This window comes from Carettochelys insculpta, chromosome 7, assembly GCF_033958435.1.
Source record: "Carettochelys insculpta isolate YL-2023 chromosome 7, ASM3395843v1, whole genome shotgun sequence".
NCBI lineage: Eukaryota > Metazoa > Chordata > Testudines > Carettochelyidae > Carettochelys > Carettochelys insculpta.
The window spans coordinates 43,710,817-43,730,875 of record NC_134143.1 but is presented as its reverse complement, the minus strand read 5'-3'; the positions used below and the strand labels follow the sequence as shown (position 1 = coordinate 43,730,875).

At 42.1% G+C, this 20,059-nt stretch overlaps 1 protein-coding gene across 1 annotated transcript in view; it reads right to left on the bottom strand.

The window, feature by feature from the left end:
* DNTT (DNA nucleotidylexotransferase) overlaps nt 1–20,059 on the bottom strand; it is a 168,313-nt gene that overhangs the window by 48,534 nt on the left and 99,720 nt on the right. The window contains exon 8 of the mRNA XM_074999574.1: nt 872–974. Within this exon, the coding sequence (XP_074855675.1) occupies nt 872–974 (103 nt within the window). The remainder of the gene's footprint in view (nt 1–871; nt 975–20,059) is intronic.

Here is a 20,059-nt window from a genome sequence, read left to right as displayed (position 1 = left end):
TCTCCATGAAAGAAGCTTTAAATAAATAAATAACATCAGTAATAAAAGCACAGATCCTGAGATGATTCTCATGGATTCTCCACAGGCTTCACTGGAGCTATGGCAATTTACACCAGCACAGGATCACCCAAATAGGTATACTGTGCATAACTAAGGTAGTTGGAGATATCTTCGGTGATTGGAAGGTTTGGGATTTCTTCAGTGATTGGAGGCTGACTAGAGGAAGGGAGGTAGGACTGTACTTTATGTCCATGGAGAAGGATCCAGGGTGCACTGAGAAAGTTGATAGGGTATTGTGTGGTCCTCTCAAAAGCTATGAAAGTGGTTCAGAGGTAGCTGTCCCCTTGGAGGCCTCTTTAAACCATTGTATAGTCTGATATCTGTTCCTCTTTAACACACAGAAAAATAAATATAATTCCAGAACTGACTTAAAATTATCCTCTCCTTACCCTCTGAACTGCTGATCTTAACTTCGCTTCTAGGCTTTTGTAAACTCACCTCACAAAGAGAATTGTCCTTTTATGTGAAGCAAAATGATCTCAAATTTAATGCCAAGAAAAGTGACTCAAAACTATATATCCTATTACATTTCATATGAAAGACTACAAAAACGTGCCATTTAACAGTACAGAAATTAGATGTATGGAGATATTTTTACTACCAATAAATGTAAGAAGTAGCAGATTGATTATTCCTAAGGGACATTATTTACTGAGCTAAACTAGTTTAACGCACCTGGACCATCTAATATTCAAATCCTACCTTAAGCTTTTCTAAGCCACTCACCACCTATCTGCACATCACCTTACAGTGCTGTGTCCATCGCTGTTAACAAAATTCTTTCCAATCCAAATGTTATTTGCATGCATACCTGCTTTTTCCATAAGTCAATCACTCTGTGTAAAACTTCTTCCTCTTGTCTTAGCTCTGGACTGGTGATCAGAAAATCAACATCATGCCCAATCTTCTTACCCCTAGCAACAGTAAATAGAAAGAAGAATAAAACAGCAAAATTCCTGTAGGATTTCAGGCTTACTTTCAAAGAGAATATTTTTGCTCCATTATAAGGAGAGTTTGCAGGATAAAATGATAGCAATGTTTCTTCAAACATAGTCAGACTGGAATCCATTTCTTTTATCTGGCTTGTCACTGTTCTTTGTTCAGCAATAATTTACTGTATTTGATATATTTCTTCTGTTTTCAAACTGGATAATACAGCTCCTTTTGGGAAGCTGATAAGTTAAATCACTCTCCTTAAATCTTAGAAAAGAACGTTTCAGTCATTTTTGGAGGAAATTGTAATCAGGATTCAATAGTACATATTATGAATCCAAAGCAGTAACAGCTGATAAACTTGCCAATCTAACTGCTGTAGACTATAACACTCTTTAGATTTTGATGGAACATTTTGAACTAACAAAAAGTGTGATTACAGGTAATTATATTCCTCCCTATTATGAGGGAAATACTGGTACGTAGGACATTTCTTCTATTTAATTTTTTTTGTTTTAATAGAATAATTCATCTCTACTGGTACTACTCCTGTAATTATTTATAGTAATGAGTAAGGATTCTACAATGAGGCCCCATATTAATGGTGTTTAACTGGAAAGCTTATATGGTGAGGGAGAATTATGTTCTTATGTGATGGTCTTTTGGATTAAGTAAAGACAGACAAGTGTCCACCTTGCCTGCACACATTAAAGTTTGATTCATTTTGACCAATTCTTGCTACAGTATAAATGTTAAAAACTAACATATCAAAATAATTCAGCATAATTGGGCATAATGACCATGAACTAGAACACGTCACCTCTCTGAAGGTCTTTTGGAAGGATTAAGATATTAATATTTATAATGAGTTTTGGAGATTAAGAGAGTTATACTTGTAATAAATAAAGGCCCAGTAATTTCTCTGTTGAGGTCAACGAGCTTCAGTAGTTTTAGCAGAAAAAGAACAAGATATATGGGGCTTATCTTTAGATTTTTGAAGCATTTGAAAGTGCTCTGACATATTTGAGGGTGATGTTCATTGTGCACATAGAATCCACAGGGCTTGCCTGCACATCTTCCCATAGGCCCTGCCCAGAACATCTCAAAGGTCATGTGAGCTGTACTGGCAACAAATCTAGTGGTCACCAAATCTGTGCATGTAGTACAGGGTAGCTGAAATCACTACTCCAGCTCATACCTGGAATAGAAGCAGGTGGGTGGAGTGCAAACTTGTGGAACCCCTGAATCCTTGCTCTGTGTTGGAGGGGTAGATTTCACCTCCCCAGTCTACTGTCATTTCTTCCACATTGTGCAAAATAAGTGAATTACAGTCTCAGTGCATTCTTGGTTAATATGTACATATCACACAGTGTAAAGTATGGAACTTCCATACATTATGATATAATTCAGGTGTGAGATTCAGTTCTGTACTGTTCCCAGATGGCATCCAAATTCCTCTGACACACTGCAAAGAAAATTTTGCTCCTAAATTACATTTAAACTGCAAGGCAATCAAGTCAATCAAACTATGGAGAAATGATTCATTCAAAAGTAAGCTGGAAGAGTTCTCAGAAACAAACATGAAATAATTGTCTCACAATACATTTGAAATTGGTAATATCCAACAGAAAAGTAGAAGAAGTGGATGGCAACCTGAGCTGCAGCGATCATAAAACGGTGGAGTTCAGGATCCTGACAAAAGGAAGAAAAGGTGAGCAGTAAAATACAGACCCTTGATTTCAGAAGAGCAGACTTTGACTCCCTGAGAGAACTGATGGGCAGGATCCCCTGGGAAGCTAACATGAAGGGGAAAGCAGTTAAGAGAACTGGCAGTATTTTTAAGAATCTTTATTGAAGGCACAGGGACAAACCATCCTGATGCGCAGTAAGAAAAGTAAATATAATAGACAACTAGCTTGGCTTACCAGGGAAATCCTTGGAGAGCTTAAACTCAAAAAAGATGGATAAAAGAAGTGGAAACTTGGACAGATATCTAAAGGAGGAGTATAAATATATTGCTAGAGAATGCAGAGGAGTAATCAGGAAGGCAAAAACACAATGGGATCTGCAGCTAGCAAGGAATATGAAGGGTAACAAGAAAGGTTTTCACAGGCATGTTAACAATAAGAGGATGATCAGGGAGAGTGTGGGGCCATTACTGGATGAGGGAGATAACCTGTATCTGATGAAGTGGGTCTTTGCCCACAAAAGCTCATGCTCACACGTTTCTGTTAGTCTATAAGGTGCCACAGGACCCCTTGTTGCTTTTGGAGATAACCTAGTGACAGATGATGTAAGAAAAGCTGAAGTACTCAATGCTTTTTTTGCCTCCTTCTTCACTAATAGGGTCAGCTCCCAGACACCGCACGAGGCTATGCAGTATGGAAGGAGGGGCACAGTCCTTGCCGAGGAAAGAACTGATTAAGGGCTACTTAGAAAAGCTAGACGTACACAAATCCCAAGTACAGATTTAATGCATCCAAGGCTACTGAGGAAGTTGGCAAATGTCATTGTAAAGCTTTTGGCCATTACATTTGAAAACTCATGGAGATCAAGAGAGGTCCTTGATTATTGGAAAAAGACAAATATAGAGCCCTTTTTTTAGAAAAACTAAAGAAGGAAAACCCAAGGAACAGCCTACAGCCTTACCTCAGTCCCCAGAAAAAACATAGAGGGGATCCTCAAAGAATCCATTTTGGAACACTTGGAAGAGGAAAAAGTGATCAGGAATAGTCAACATGGATTCACCAAGGGCAGGTCAAGCCTGATCAATCTGATTAGCTTCTATGAGGAGGTAACTGCCTCTGTGGGCATGGGGAAGTCAATGGATGTGATATACCTTGAATTTGGCAAAGCTTTTGATATAGTATTGCACAATATTTTTGCCCATAAGTTAAGGAAGTATGGACTTCATAAATTGACTGTAAGGTGGATAGAAAGCTGGCTAAATGGTCAGGCCCAATGGGTTGTGAAAAATGGCTCAATGTCTGGTTAGCAGTCAGTGCCCCAAGGATCAGTTCTAGGCCAGTACTGTTCAACATCTCTGTAAAGGGCCTGGATAAGGGAATGGATTGCCCCCTCAGCAAATCTGCCGATCACACTAATCTAGGGGGACAAGTAAATACGTTGGAGGGTAGGGATAGGATTCAGAGAGACTTACATAAATTGGAGAATCGAGCCAAAAGAAATCGGATGAGGTTCAACAATGACAAGTGCAGAGTCCTGTACTTGGGGTGGAAGAATCCTGAGCATTGTTACAGTCTGGGGACCGACTGGGGACCGACTGGCTAACTAGAAGTTTAGCAGTAAAGGATCTGGGGATTACAATGACTGAGAGACTGGATGTGACTCACCAGTGTGCCCTTGTAGACAACAAATCTAATAGCATATTGGGGTGCATTACACAGAGCATTTCCAGTGGATCTAAAGAAGTTATTATTCCCCTCTATTTGGAGCTGGTGAGGCCACATCTGGAGTATTACATACAGTTGTGGGCCACCCAATATAGAAAAGATGTGGATACATTGGACGGGGTCCAATTGAGGGCAATCAAAATGATTAGGTGTCTTTGGCACATGACCTACAAGGAGAAGCTGATGAATGTGGGCTTATTTAGTTTGCAGAAGAGAAACAGGAGGGGTGATTTGATAGCAGCCTTCAATTTCCTGAAGGGGAACTCTGAAGTGGGTGGAAAGAGGCTGTTCTCAGTAGTGACATGCAGCAGAACAAGGAGCAATGGTCTGAAGTTACAATGCCGGAGGTGTAGTTGAATATTAGAAAAAAAAAACTGTTTCACTAGAAGGGTGGTAAAGCACTAGCATGTGTTACCTAGAGAGATGGTAGAATCTCCATCCCTAGAGTTTTTTAAGTCCTGGCTTGACAAAATCCTGGCTGGAATGATTTAGTTAGAGTTGGTCCTGCTTTGGGCCAGGGGCTTAAATTGATACCTCCTGAAATCTCTTCCAACCTTATGAATCTATGAAAAGATTTCCATTTTAAATGTTTGGTACACAATGTTATGATTTAACCAAATATTCTTGTCCCCTACAGTATTGTGAAACTGCATCAGACTTCCTCAAACCTGGAGTATTTGTAAAAATTAATATGGCTGACAGGCATGTCATCTGGCATCCATGTGACAGAAATCATAGATGACAAGCACTATGCTACAGTAGATGCAGTAGAGAGCTATAAGAAAATGAAAATAGGGTTTACATTTGACAAGCAGACTAATTTACAATAATGCAACTTTTGTGCAGTCAAACTAAGTCAAAATCTCTTAAGTGGGTGGAATGATTAAAAAGAAATGTGCGCCCAGTTGCATGCTTTATTTCATAGTCGGAACAACAATTCAAACCACGAGAAGTTAAAATAATTTTAAAATATTCCATGGAACAGATTTTAGCATATGCTGTAAATTGGAATCCATTATATTTTTTAATATAATTATACAGCGAGTGAGATAGAATGGGTCAGGTAATATTGGACCAACTTCTCTTGATGAAACGGACAAACTAAAAGAGAAAAGTCTTCAAACTCCACAAAGCTCATTTTAAGGTCACATCCATACTGTGGCACTCAAAGACTTGTTTCTTTCAGTTGGTCCAGTAAAAGGTAGTACTTCATCCACTTGGTCTCTCTCATATCGTGAGACCAATATGACTTCAACCATACTGCAAACTATAATTATAGAGAACTTTCATATAGCACTTGTCATTTAAATGTCTCAAAATGCTTTTCAAAGAAGACCATCACCTTCCCACTTTTAGAGACGTGAAAAGTGAGGCAATGAAAAGAACGACAACCTGCCCATTGTCATACACATCAGTCACTGAAAAGCCAGGGATAAAGATGAGGACCCCCACGCTAGTGCTCTAGCCCCCAGTTCATATCATGGCACAGTACTTACAGGCAAAGTAATATCTACCCCCTCTACCTTTCCATACAGGAACTGGCGCTAATAGCTCAGTGTGCTCAGGGGCTACTATACTGTATTTGCTTCTAAAGTCCCACTAGTAAATATATTGTTCTACTATTTGACCAAATACAGGATAGTTATTAAAATGCTTTATCCTACATGATGATAGAGTGTTTAGCTCTAAGAGAAGAACACAACATAAAAAGAATAAAATTACTCTGAGTGTTATCAGAGAGACAAGATAGAAAGCTAAAATATTTGTTGGGGCAATTTCTGTTGTGGAAGGTACAAGTTATTGTTATACCAGCAGTACGGATTTCCCAAATTAACTCTCATTGGATTTATCATCTTTTGGCCATAATCAAGTCACTACTATGACTCTCAGTCTAACATCCCTCTGCAATATTTGCCAAAGAATTTATCTCGTTCTACACTTGTTGGTTGTTCCCCCCTCAAAACAGGGCAATGATTTTTCAGTGTGTATTTAAGATGAATAAATACCTAAGGTACAGGTGGAAGTAACTTAAATTTCTTAAAGGTACCCTTGTGTTGTATTGCCCCCTCTCCCTGCCAGGGGCTGAGGGCAGAAAGTTGGAGGAGGACAGATATGATAGTACCTGTAAGAAATTTAGATGTGGGGTGGCATGCAGGGAGCTAAAGATAGGGAGTTGAAGAGGTGAGGGGGCTCAGGTCAGGGGGATGGGTGTAAGCGTGCTGGAGTCAGGGTCTGGGGATGTGAGAAAGGGCTGAGAGGGCTGGGAGCTGTGCAGGAGTCAGAACTGAGAGGGTTAGGAGAGGCTCAGGGCAGGGGGCTGCAATGTGGAGGGGGAGGCAAAAGAAGGGCACCCTTTAGGGAGACAGAGGGGTTGAAGGCATCACTGCTCTCCCTAAAGGGTATCTTGGGAGTGTTTGGGCCAGGGCAGCCCAGGACTGGTATGGGAGTGTGATCCTAGCCAGCCCCTCTACCTGTCTGCTGGTTTGTGCAGCAGCCTGCAGGAGAGCCCAGAGGCCTGGCTGGGAGCATGTCCCTTCCTCCTCCTGCGGTGAAGCTCCCTCCTTGGCTCTTACTGGAGTGGTGCACTGCCTCATTTTCACCTCTTGTCTAAGGCATATAAATTATGCATAAACACTCAGGAAAGTGGGTAAGAGGTGGCATCCTGACGCATATGAGAATTGTGCCATCAATTAAAGAGGGCCACGATTTTACCCAGGAAACTGATGCGGAGCCATGGCAGCTTCTGGCACTGTACAATGTGTGCCTATGTGGCTTGATTGTGCAAGGTGCTGAGAAGGGATCTCATTTCAGAAATATTCTGGTTGGTGAGGCAGAGCTGTGCCAGCAACACAGAACATTCTGGCTATGTCTACCTCGAGATTTTTTGAGGAAATAATTTACGCAATTTGTGCTACACAAATTGTGTAAATTATTTTGAAATACCTTAGTCCGAACTTGGTGCTGTCCAAACAGCACCAAAGTACGGAATAAGGGGCTGTTTCAAACATTCCATTACCGCTCGTACAACGAGGGGTACTGGAAATGGAATAGCACACCCAAAATAGCACCTGCTGTGTAGCTGTAGCCTCTGTTCCAAATAGCACCACAAATGAAGGAAAACTAGGTAATTATTGCTTTACTAAGGATCACATCCAAAGCCTAGGGGAAGACAGGCAGCAAAATATTGAAAACATAGTGGAGCATATGTATTGTGACAAAGTCCCTTGTCAGCCCCTGTGGGTCCCTGCGCTTCCTGGCAGTTTCCTCTGTTGTGCCTCAGAGACTCATGGAGACCCCTTGTCTGCCCAGGCCTTGCCAGAGGCAGGAGTCTCCACTTAGCGAGCCATCCTCATCATAGGCAAGTCCCAACCAGGGAGGACACAGCCAGACCCCTTGCAGGCCCGCACCTGTTCCAATGTAGTAACCCTCTGGGGAAGGGTGAGGGGAGTCCAGACCCACCCTCTACCCTGGACTCCGGGCCAGGGTCCCTGCGAGGTCAAAGGGCTGCTGGCGGGGGGCCTTCACCCCTTGCCCAATGAGACAACCTCACCCTGGGCCACTTCACCCACTGCTTCCCTGTGGTACCTTCCTGCTCCTGCTCCTCAGTGCGCCTTCCAAAACCTCCCCTCCCACAACCAGCTAGGGGGAACCTTTTATAGGGAGTGTACAGCCTTAGCTGACCTATGACTGCTGATTAGACTCAGCTGTGGCCAATGGTTAATGAGTCCCCCTCCCCAGCTGTCTGCCTTAATTAGGAAAGAGGAAAGCATTCCCCCACCAGCCAGTATACCTGCCTTCTTGTACGGTACTGTAGCCCCCAAGCAGCAGTCTGCCACAGTATCTATTAAAAGCCTGTGGAAGAGCAAACCAAAGTCTAGGAGAGGGGAGAAACTCCCCCCCCCCTTGATCCATAGCAAGAGACACTCCTACTTCTGTGGCACTCCTGTCCCAACCTAACAAAGCACTTCCTCACTGCTTAATTTTATACACTCTCATACTCCCATTAAGACTTACAGATATAAAACTAACCATAAGCTCAAGTGCTTTCCTAGGTTGGGGCTAGAGTGTACAGAACCTTGCAGGACTGAGCACACCTTGGCTACATCTACACTACAGAGAGCCTTCGAAAGACATTCTTTGGGAAGATCTCCTCTGGAAAAAAAAATTATTTCAAAAGAGCACATCCAGAGACCAAAAAGCATATTGGAAAAAAATCGATCCTCTCTTTAGCTAGAGAGCATCCAGACAACCCCCACTCTTTTGAAAGAACAGGCCAGGGATAGAAAAATCTGACACCATAAGGACTGCTCTTTCAAAAAATGGGCACCTGGGGTGTCTACCCACTTTTTTTCAGAAAGAATCTTTCAGAGAAAGGTGATCTTCCTCATCAGGGAGAAGAAGAGAGACTCCAGAAAAAGCGCTGCCTTTTTCTGATTTAATATTGGAAGAACATATTTTGCATGTAGACACACTGGGGTTTTTCCAAAAGAGCCCTGACTTTTTTGAAAAAAAACTCACTAGCATAACATAGCCATTAATAGGGACTAACCTAATCATCTGCATTGATATGGAGGCAAGCCTTAAGGATATAAAAGGCAGAATGCTTAAATATGAGTTCGATTTTTGTCAAAGAAACATATAATGTTGATAAGTGTTTCTTACAATTCAGATCATTAATTTTGGTTATTGGGATTTGCTTCTTTAAAAAAATTTCAAATGTAGATTTCAAGTCACTATACTGGTATAGCATTATTAAGGAACATGAAAAATATTAACAAAAGGATAATGTAATGAACAACTCAAATGATACTTTTCCAAAACACAATGAGAGCAATAATTTGAATTTCATATAAAGTGTATTTTGGGACCTCTCATTTTGTTTTGATGACTCTGTCATATCAACACTGCTCCTGACAGCTTGTTGCTTTTAATTCAATTCAAAAAACAGAGCACAGTGCTACTGAATTTTGTTAAGGTTAGATGGAGTGGCATTTTGCTAACACACAAAAGGTTCACTAATGGAATGGCTTGAACAACCTTTTTGCAGAGAAGGGTAATGTGTCAAAACCCTGGAAACCATTTAATAATTTTTATGCTTATATAGAGTTCAAATGGATATGGAGGAAGATACTGGATTTCCATTTCTGTGCTACCTTTTAGGTAAAATATAAGCTTATCTTAACCTTTCATGCCTATGTAGCATAAGACTTACAGAGCAAACAGGAACATCTTATGTTTGTCAGAATAATGGCTTGCGGTATTCAAACATAATAGGAAAGCAAAATCAAATACCATGTAATATCTTCAAATAGCTCTGATACATTTTTATATGGCTTAAGAACCAATTCATACCCTTTACAAGTGATATTTTGTTGTGTTTAAAAATGATCATCTATTGTTTGCATCTCAGCAGAGCCCACAATGTGCTATGCTCTGTTTGCATAACTAAAAAAAAAAAGGAAGACACAGTTCCTGCCTTGAAAAAACTTTCTTCTAAGTGATACATTCTTCCATCACCACCATCTCCTCGTTGGAGCTCCTGTTAGTTACCAAGTTGCTTGCTGACATTCTGTGATATCATCTAGCTTTTTCATTATTCTTGTACACGGTTGGCAGTCAGTCATTCTTCCCTTAAGGCTTGGAGGAAAGCCACTGTATCTCACTACAGGTACATCTATCCATGACAGAAGACTGACACAGTGGCGGTCAATCTTGCAGGTGTCCATGTACCACACCTAGTAGGACCACACCAAATCAAACCATCAAACCAAGGATCCACCATCAACCTTGGCACTCCTTGAAGTCATGAGGAGTAAGGGAAGCTGATGGGAGTTTCTCCCATCGACCTTCAACTGTGGAGATGGCAGGAAAAATCAAGTTATGATATGTCAACTCCAGCTATGCAATCCACCTAGTTGGAGTTGTGTATCTTAAATCTTTCCCATGGGGCAGACTTGGCCTAAATCACAGGGATGTAGCAAGGGAATTAGCCCTGGCCCCTTGGGTGGGGTAGGACACTAAGCAGTTTAATGGTTCTGGACCTTTGGGCATAGCAGAGCAACAAGCAGTCTATGGGGCTCTGGTTCTCTGGGCAGGGGAGAACATTAAGCAATTTAGGGCTGAGCGTTCTAACTGGGCAGACTGGAGACAGACAGACCATTCAGCCTGAGGTAGGGAAGTTTCCATCTCAAATGTGAAGCGGGGGGGCCATAAGAGGGCCTGGGCCCACCCTACTCCACTGGGCCCCAAACCAGGCTCTGACAATGATGGAGAGTTCCACCACTGTGTAAACGAGGATCCCATCAATATATGCTGACTCATGTTCACAGTGGAATTTGACTTGCATCTGGTTCTCCAGGGCCACTTCTGACCACAGTGTGGGGAATGGTCTCTGTACAAAGGTCCTCTGTCTCCTGTGGTATTCTGTAGCCAGCAATCCTAGGAGCTCCTCTCTGCAGTGTGCAACCAGTCCTCTCTAGAGTCAGGGTGCTATCTGACTCAGTAGCACAGCCAGAGGCCTACACCTGAAACATCTTTCCCCTCCCCTGGCTCTAGCCCAACTGAGCCAGAGGTCCTACCTCTTATATTTACTTTCCCACCTCTCAGCTTCCGGCACAAGTGGTGGGCCCAGCCTCACTGGGCTGGTCAGAAAGCAGAGGGTGGGTTCTCTCCCCCTGGTTTGGAGGGAAGTCACTCTGCCCCTACAATTCTTTTTGAGATTTTTTTTTGTTTGTTTTTTTTATAAACACAGCCTAATGATTTCCACCTACCTTTGCCACATGAATGTGTGTTTTCTCTCATTGGTTTCATCCACTTTCATTTTTCTAGTAGGCATTTTTACCTCAGATAAGGCAATTTCTTTTTTTTCTTCTTCTTCTTCTTTATACATTTTATCTACAAATCACTTTCTATTTTGAACCATTCTGTGCTCTATTACTGTGATGAAACAGATGTGTTCTCCATTGAGATTTTTTTTTTATGTTAATGCTATAGTATCTTTTTCTTCCTGGTCCTGGTGCATGCTCTCTCTCTCTCTCTCTGTGTGTTCCCCTGAATATCTTTAAAATGTACATATTTGTTTTTATATCCCTGGAAGTTTGTTCTAATCTCTATAAAGACTTCCTGCTTCATCGAGACATATGTTTTACAGTAAACTCTTTCACATCCAGCATTCTGTCATCTGGAGCTATCAAATAACCAGCATTTTAACCTTAAGTAACTTTTAATTATGTTTTCTATAAAGTAAATACAAATGAACAGAGCAAATACAGCAACGAAGGGTCCTGCGGCACCTTATAGAGTAACAAAAAAGTTTAGAGCATGAGCTTTCATGAGTTAACTCACTTCTTGCATCTGAAGAAGTGAGTTAACTCACGAAAGCTCATGCTCTAAACTTTTTTGTTAGTCTATAAGGTGCCACAGGACCCTTCGTTGCTGCTACAGATCCAGACTAACACGGCTACCCCTCTGATACTTGAGAGCAAATACAGTGTGACTACATCTACTCTTAGGAAAAACTTTGAAATGGCCATACTAATGGTCAAATCGGAGAATACTAATGAGGCACTGAAATGAATATTCAGCACCTCATTAGCATGCTGCCAGCTGCGGCACTTTCACTTGCATGCTGTTCGTCTACATGGGGGTCCTTTTCAAAAGGACCCTGCAAACATCAAAATCCTCTTATTCCTATCAGCGTATTCGTTTCAACACCTTATTAGTATTCTCCGATTTGGTCATTAGCATGGCCATTGTGAAGTTTTTCCTAAGTACAGACATGGCCTATAAGTTTACAGTGTACAATACTACTGTTGTTGGTAAATAAAGTACCCTGCAAACATTTTTATTTATTTCTTAACATCTAATCATGTTTTTCTTTAGCGTTATGCATTGCTAGGTAAACCTCTTTATTCTCCAGAATATTTGAATATCCAGCAACCTCCCAGTCCCGGAGCTGCCAGATATGAAAGTTTACTGTATGTTGTAAAATAAACCTGAATGATCTATGTTTGCAATCTAAGGAGTATTAGCACTGGGAAGGACTTGTATAAGGCTACATCAACACTAGGAGATAAATTTGAATTTAAGGCAGTTAGCTCAATATTACCAGGTGACTGTCTTCACTATACATACCATTAGGTCAATTTTGAGAGCACTAATCCTGAGATTACAAAAACCACAGTTACCTGACAGGTACAGCGTCAAGCTCAAATTCAGAAGTTCGATTAAAGGGCAGTGTGGAAGCACCAAGTATTAAAATTGAATTTATTAGCCTCCAGAGGTGTCTCCTATCTACCCCACAAAGCTACGCATTCTGTACCTGGTTCCCAGTTCCCTGTTACTAGAGGGAGCTGGGAAATTAACCAGGCTGCTGCACTCCTGTGGTGAAGGGCCAGGCACCCCACAGCCAGGTGACTTGAGATACATGTGGCTCAGCACCCCACTACTTGGCAGCTCGAGCCATATGCAGGGCTAAGCACCACATTGCTGGGCTGCTCCTGCCACAGGAGACCAGATGCCCATGGGCACGCACTGAGCCCACAGGTTCCCTTGGCCATTTGCAACGAGGTGCCCCCAGCCAGTGGGCTCCAGCAGCTCTTCCACTGGAGCCAGTGAATGGCAGGGGTTTGGTGAGGGTTTTTTAGTTTTTTTTTTGTTTTGTTTTTTTTTAAGAGGTTTTTTGTGGGGGGGAGTCTTTAGGGGTGTTTTTTGCGGGTTTTTGTTTGGGAGGTTGTATTTTGTATTCTGTATCTGACTCAGAATACAGGGCTGAGGGAACTGGGGGATAGGTTCCCACAATGCACTGCTGCAACAGTCGATGTTTGGTGATTTCAGGGAGGAAGCAATGGGTCGAATTTGTTGGGAGCCTGTAGGAAGTGAGAATACTCAAAATCAAATTTAGAAAAACCAGCATTATAAAATCAATTTTAATACATTTGAATTTATCTCATAATGTAAACAGAGCCTAAGAGGCCATTATGGAAAGCATAGTGCCCTTAAGAGCTGTACTGGATCAAAGACTACACATATAAACTTCTGCCCAACTACAACTCAGTGTTTTAAAAACTATCTGTAATGTTCACAAAGCTCACTTAATAATCTTAAAGGGTCAAGGCTATTTTAGGACTGAAAACCAAAGCAGTCCTGCCTTGAAGCAGAAAAATTGGCCAGGTTACCTACTAAAAGTTCCTTTAAACCCTAATGAGTCTTTCTGCACACCAATAATATCTGACTTAACAAGCAGTTCTGTATATTTAGTTTTACAAAGAGGAAACTTGATTGTAGTCTATCAGTGCCTGTGGGCAGACCTAGCAGCAAACTCTGCAGGACTCTGTGCAATATGGAGACGCCTTAGCTTCAGGTCCTTTCTTCCAGGAAGTGGTAGGCTCAGGCAGAAGGAGCAGGGCTATGGGCAGCTGGTCATCAGTGCCAACTGGGCTGCTCCATGCCTTCCCCACCCCAGCTTCAGTGCTGCCCAGAGTGTGCCATGTAGCACACTGGCAGAGATTTAAAGTGCCTAAGACTCTGGCTGCTGATCTGTGGAGGTATCAGCAGTGGCAGTGTGGAGCCCCTAGCCCTTTTAAATTGCTGGGCCCCAGAGCAACCGCCTCTCTTACCTGTCCCCACCGCTCCATTGGCAATCCTATTTATGGGGGATCGGAGGTGAGAATTCTCATACAGAAGGCTATCTAATCTAGAAGATAATGGCATAATAAACAGCTGGAAGAGGAAAGTGAGTGAATACAGACTAGAATTAAAACTTTAAAAAAAATTCAGCCGGGGTAATTAACCACTGGAATAATTTACCTAGGGGAATGTGGATTCACTACTATCTGATGTCTTTAAAATCAAGATTGGCTGTCTTTCTAAAAATTACTCTCTAACTGAATCCAAAGGTATGGGCTTGATGTAAGCACCATTGGGTGAAATTCTGTGGCCTCTGCTATAGATGAGGTCAGACTAGAATAGCATAAACATCCATTCTGGCTATAAAAGCTGTGATTCTGTGAGCAAGAGGCATTCAATTTACTTGTTATATGATAACAACGCTTGGTGATTCTTCATTATAGTCAATATTTTTAAAATAATCTTGTAGGTTTATATTTAATTGATAATTGGATTAATACAGTTCTTTACAATTCCTTCTTAAGCCAAACGCTGCTTGATTTTATCTGTGTGCAAAGAAACTGTATATGAATTGAATCATTCACCTCAGACCTGTCCCTGTCTATGAAAGAAAGAGAGTGTTCAGCTGATTTATAGTTAGAAACCTGGTGAACACTGTTCTGCTGTTTGGAAGTTCTTGAGCAGAAATGTGATTTACTAATAGTGGTTTTCAAGCCAGTCAAAGAAATTTTTCCTTGGAGCAGCCATATACCATAATTTAACCAGCCCTCAAATGCATCTTGCGAAGGGCACTAGAACACTCTCACTAAGAGAGGAGGGGGAAGGAAGTATTCAATATTTAAAAGGAAAAAGAATTTTCAGATAGATGCTGAGACAAATCACCAGGGATGAATTTGGCCCACTGGTTCTAAATTCTCAATGCCTAGATTAAAGGCAGGCCAGCCAATTTCTATTTATGTTTCTCAGAGAAACAGATGGAACATTTTCATTTTAAAAATTGTTCCGTTTGCAACATTTATATCACAGCCAAGCAACTGTCTATTCATTAAGCGTTACCTACTTTATACTGAGGCAAACCTGTCACTGACAGCATGGGAGCATTATAAATGCTGAATGTAATCTGTCAAGGCCCCATCCTGCACTTGCTTGCGCACATGCTTTATTTACATGTGAGCATTCATAGAATCATCGAATGCTAGGACTGGAAAGGACCTTGAGAGGTCATCGAGTCCAGCCTCCTGCCCTCATGGCAGGGCCAATTACTTTCGAGACCATCCCTGATAGTCATTTATCTAACTTGTTCTTAAACATCTCCAGAGATGGAGATTACACAACCTCCCTAAGCAATTTCTTACAGTGTTTGACCACCCTGACAGTTAGGAACTTTTTCCTCATGTCCAACCTAAACCTCCCTTGCTGCAGTTTAAGCCCATTGCTTCTTGTTCTATCCTCAGAGGCCAAAAAGAACAAGTTTTCTCCCTCCTCCTTATGACACACTTTTAGATACTTGAACATCGCTATCATGTCCCCCTTTAATCTTCTTTTTTCCAAGCTAAATGAGCCCAATTCTTTCAGCTTTGCTTCATAGGTCATGTTGTCTAGACTTTTGATCATTCTTGTTGCTCTTTTCTGGACCCTTTGCAATTTCTCCACATCTTTCTTGAAATGTGGCACCCAGAACTGGACACAATACCCCAACTGAGGCCTAACCAATGCAGAGTAGATTGGAAGAATGACTTCTTATGTCTTGTTCACAGCACACCTGTTAATACATCCCAGAATCATGTTTGCTTTTTTTGCAACAGCATCACACTGTTGACTCATTTAACTTGTGGTCCACTATAACCCCTAGATCCCTTTCAGCCATAATCCTTCCTAGACAGTTGCTTCCCATTCTGTATGTGTGAAACTGATTGTTCCTTCCAAAGTGGAGCACTTTGCATTTATCTTTATTAAACTTCATCCTGTTTACTTCAGACCATATCTCCAATTTGTCCAGATCATTTTGAATTTTGACCCTATCCTCCAAAGAAGTTGCAACAGCTCTTAGCTTGATATCATCTGCAAACTTAGTAAGCATACTGTCTATGCCAATACCTAAATCGTTGATGAAGATATTGAACAGAACTGGTCCCTGCGGAACCCCACTTGCTATACTTTCCAGCAGTATTGAGAACTATTAATAACTACCCTCTGAGTACTGTTATCCAGCCAGTTTTGCACCCACCTTATAGTAGCCCCATCTAAGTTGTATTTGACTAGTTTATTGATAAGAATATCATGCAAGACTGTATCAAATGCCTTACTAAAAATCTAGGTATACCACATCCAGTACTTCTCCCTTTTCCACAAGGCTCATTATCCTATCAAAGAAAGTGATCAGATTGGTTTGACATAATTTGTTCTCTGCAAATCCATGCTAGCTGTTCCCTATCATCTTACCACCTTCCAAGTGTTTGCAGATGATTTCCTTAATTTTTTGTTCCATTATCTTTCCTGGCACAGAAGTTAAACTGACCGGTCTGTAGTTTCCTGCATTGTTCCGATTCCGCTTTTTATAAATGGGCACTATATTTGCCTTTTTTCAGTCTTCTGAAATCTCCCGCCTCCCATGATTTTTCAAAGATGGCAGCTAATGGCTCAGATACCTCCTCCATCAGCTCCTTGAGTATTCCAGGATAAATTTCCTCAGGCCCTGGTGACTTGCAGACATCTAACTTTCCTAAATGATTTTTAACTTGTTCTTTTTTTATTTTATCTTCTAAACCTACCCCTTTCCCACTAGCATTTACTATGTTAGGCATTCCTTCTTCGGACTTCTCAGTGAAGACCAAAACAAAGAAGTCATTAAGCATCTCTGCCATTTCCAAGTTTCCCGTTATTGTTTCTCCCTCCTCACTGAGCAATGAGCCCACCCTATCCCTGGTCTTCCTCTTGCTTTTAATGTATTTTTTAAAACATCTTGTTTCCCTTTATGCCCATAGCTAATTTGAGCACATTTTGTGCCTTTGCCTTTCTAATCCTGCCCCTGCACTCCTGTGTTTGCCTACGTTCATCCATTGTAATTTGTCCAATTTTCCTTTTTTTATATGATTCCTTTTTTATTTTGAGATCACACAAGATCTCCTGGTTAAGCCAAGGTGGTCTTCTGTCATTTTCTATCTTTCCTATGCAGAGGAATAGCTTGCTTTTGGGCCGTTAATAATATCCTTTTGAAAAACTGCCAACTCTCCTCCGTTGTTTTTCCCCTCAGTCTTGCTTCCCATGGGACCCTACCTACCAGCTCTCTCAGTTTACCAAAATCCGCCTTCCTGAAATCCACTCTCTCTATTTTGCTGCTCTCCCTTCTACCCTTCCTTAAAATTGTGAACTCTGTGATTTCATGATCACTTTCTCACAAGCTGCCTTCCACTTTCAGATTCTCAATCAGTTCCTCCCTATTGGTTAAAATCAAATCTAGGACAGCTTCCCCCTGGCAGGTTTTTCAACCTTCTGAAATAAAAAGTTGTCTCCAATGCAGTCCAAGAACTTACTGGATTGTCTGTGTGTCACTGTGTTAGTTTCCCAACATATATCTCGATAGCTGAAGTCCCCCATCACCATCAAATCCTGGGCCCTGAATGATTGTGTTAGTGTTTAAAAAAAGCCTCATCCACCTCTTCCATTCTGGATAAATTGGAGAAATGGTCTGAGGTAAACACGATGAAATTTAATAAGGACAAATGCAAAGTGCTCCACTTGGGAAAGAACAATCATTTTCACACATACAGAATGGAGAGAGACTGTCTAGGAATGACTACAGCAGAAAGGGATCTAGGAGTTCTAGTGGACCACAAGCTAAATAGGAGTCAACAGTGTGATGCTGTTGCAAAAAAAGCAAACATGATTCTGGGATGCATTAACAGGTGTGTTGTGAACAAGACACAAGAAGTCATTCTTCCGCTCTACTCTGCGCTGGTTAGGCCTCAGTTGGAGTATTGTGTCCAGTTCTGGGCACCACAGTTCAAGAAAGATGTGGAGAAATTAGAGAAGATCCAGAAAAGAGCGACAAGAATGATTAAAGGTCTAGAGAATGTGACCTATGAAGAAAGGCTGAAAGAATTGGGCTTGTTTAGTTTGGAAAAGAGAAGATTGAGGGGAAACATGATAGCGGTTTTCAGGTATCTAAAAGGATGTCATAAGGAGGAGGGAGAAACCTTGGGTTTTTTTGGCCTCTGAAGATAGAACAAGAGGCAATGGGCTTACACTGCAGCAAGGGAAGTTTAGGTTGGATATTAGGAAAAAGTTCCTAACTGTCAGGGTGGTCAAACAGTGGAATAAATTGCAAAGGGATGTTGTGGAATTTCCTTCGCTGGAGATATTTAAGAACAGATTAGACAGATGTCTTTCAGGGATGGTTTAGACAGTACTTGGTCCTGCCATTGGGGCAGGGGGCTGGACTCGATGGCCTCTTGAGGTCCCTTCCAGTCCGAGTATTCTATGATTCTATGATCTGGGTAGGTGTCCTGTAGTAGACTCCTAGCAGGACACCACCCTTGTTTTTTATCCATTTTAGCTTAATCCAGAGGCTGTCAACACATCCGTTTCCTATGTCCATCTCCACCTCTGTCCAAGTGTGCACATTTTTAATATAAAAGGCAACACCTCCTCCATTTTTCCCATCTATCCTTCCTCAGCAAGCTGTACTCTTCCATACCAACATTCCAATCATGTGTATTATCCCACCAAGTTTCTGTGATGCCAACAATGTCATAGTTGTATTTATTTATTTGCACTTCCAGTTCTTCCTGCTTATAACCCATACTTCTTGTGTTTGCATATAGGCATATAAGATATTGATTTGATCTTACCTCCCAGTTTTGCCCTGACCCTCCTTTTTCTCTGCCATTGTAGCCTGTGCTCCCTCCCATTTCCGACCCATCTCCCATGTCTCCATCTTCTCTACTTATCTGTGGGCTTTGCTCCCCTGTCCCCGTCAAACCTAGTTTAAAGCCCTCCTCACTAAGTTAGCCAGTCTGTGTCCAAATAGGGTCTTCCCTCTCCTCAAAAGGTGAACACCATCTCTGTCTAGCAGTCCTTCCTGGAACATCATCCTGTGGTTGAGGAAGCCAAAGCCCTCCTGGTGACACCATTTACGCAGCCAGGCATTCACCTCCAGGATGCACCTGTCTCTGTCTGGGCCCCTACCTTTGACAGGAAGGATCGAGAAGGATTGAAGAAAATACCACCTGAGCCCCAAACTCCTTCACCTGTACTCCCAGAGCTCTGTAGTCACTCTTGATCCACTCAGCATCACATCTCACAGTATCATTAGTGTCCACATGGATGAACATTAGGGTGGGCGTGTACAGGTGTGTGTCTGTGCAGTGGGGTGGGGGTGTACAGGTGTGTAGTAGTACTACTGCAGTAGTAGTCAAAGGGCCCAATAATCCTCGACAACACCTCCATAATGTCTCGGATGAGGGCCTCCAGCAGGCAGCATAAGTCCCGAGATGAAATGTCAGGGCGATAGACGGGCACCTCTGTCCCCCTCAGAAGAGAATGGCTGAACACTACCACTCTACATTTCCTCCTCATAGTGGTGGCAGCTGACCCTCAGCCTTGGGGGTATAAGGCTTGTCCTCTGCTGTATGGGGTGATTCCTTGTGTCCTGTATCAAGTACAGCGTAACGGTTTCCTAGTACCACGGTGGGAGGGTTGGGAGCAGGGGTGGAGCACTGCCTGCTGCCAGAAGTAACCAGCTGCCAGTGTCCACCCTGAGCCATCTCCTTCTCCACCAGTGGTGGGTCAGCAGTGCTGTGTACTGGGACAACTACATCAGTTCTCTCCACACAAACACTCTCCAGGAATTGTTCATGGATTCGGATACTCCTCAACCTAGCCACCTCCTCCTGCAGCTCTCCCACCTGCTGCCTGAGAGATTCCACCAGCAGGCACCTTTCACATTGGATGCTCCCCCCAGCCTGGATATCAGTAAGTGGAAATTGCAAGTCACAGTCCTTGCAAAACCAAACCAGGATCAGGGT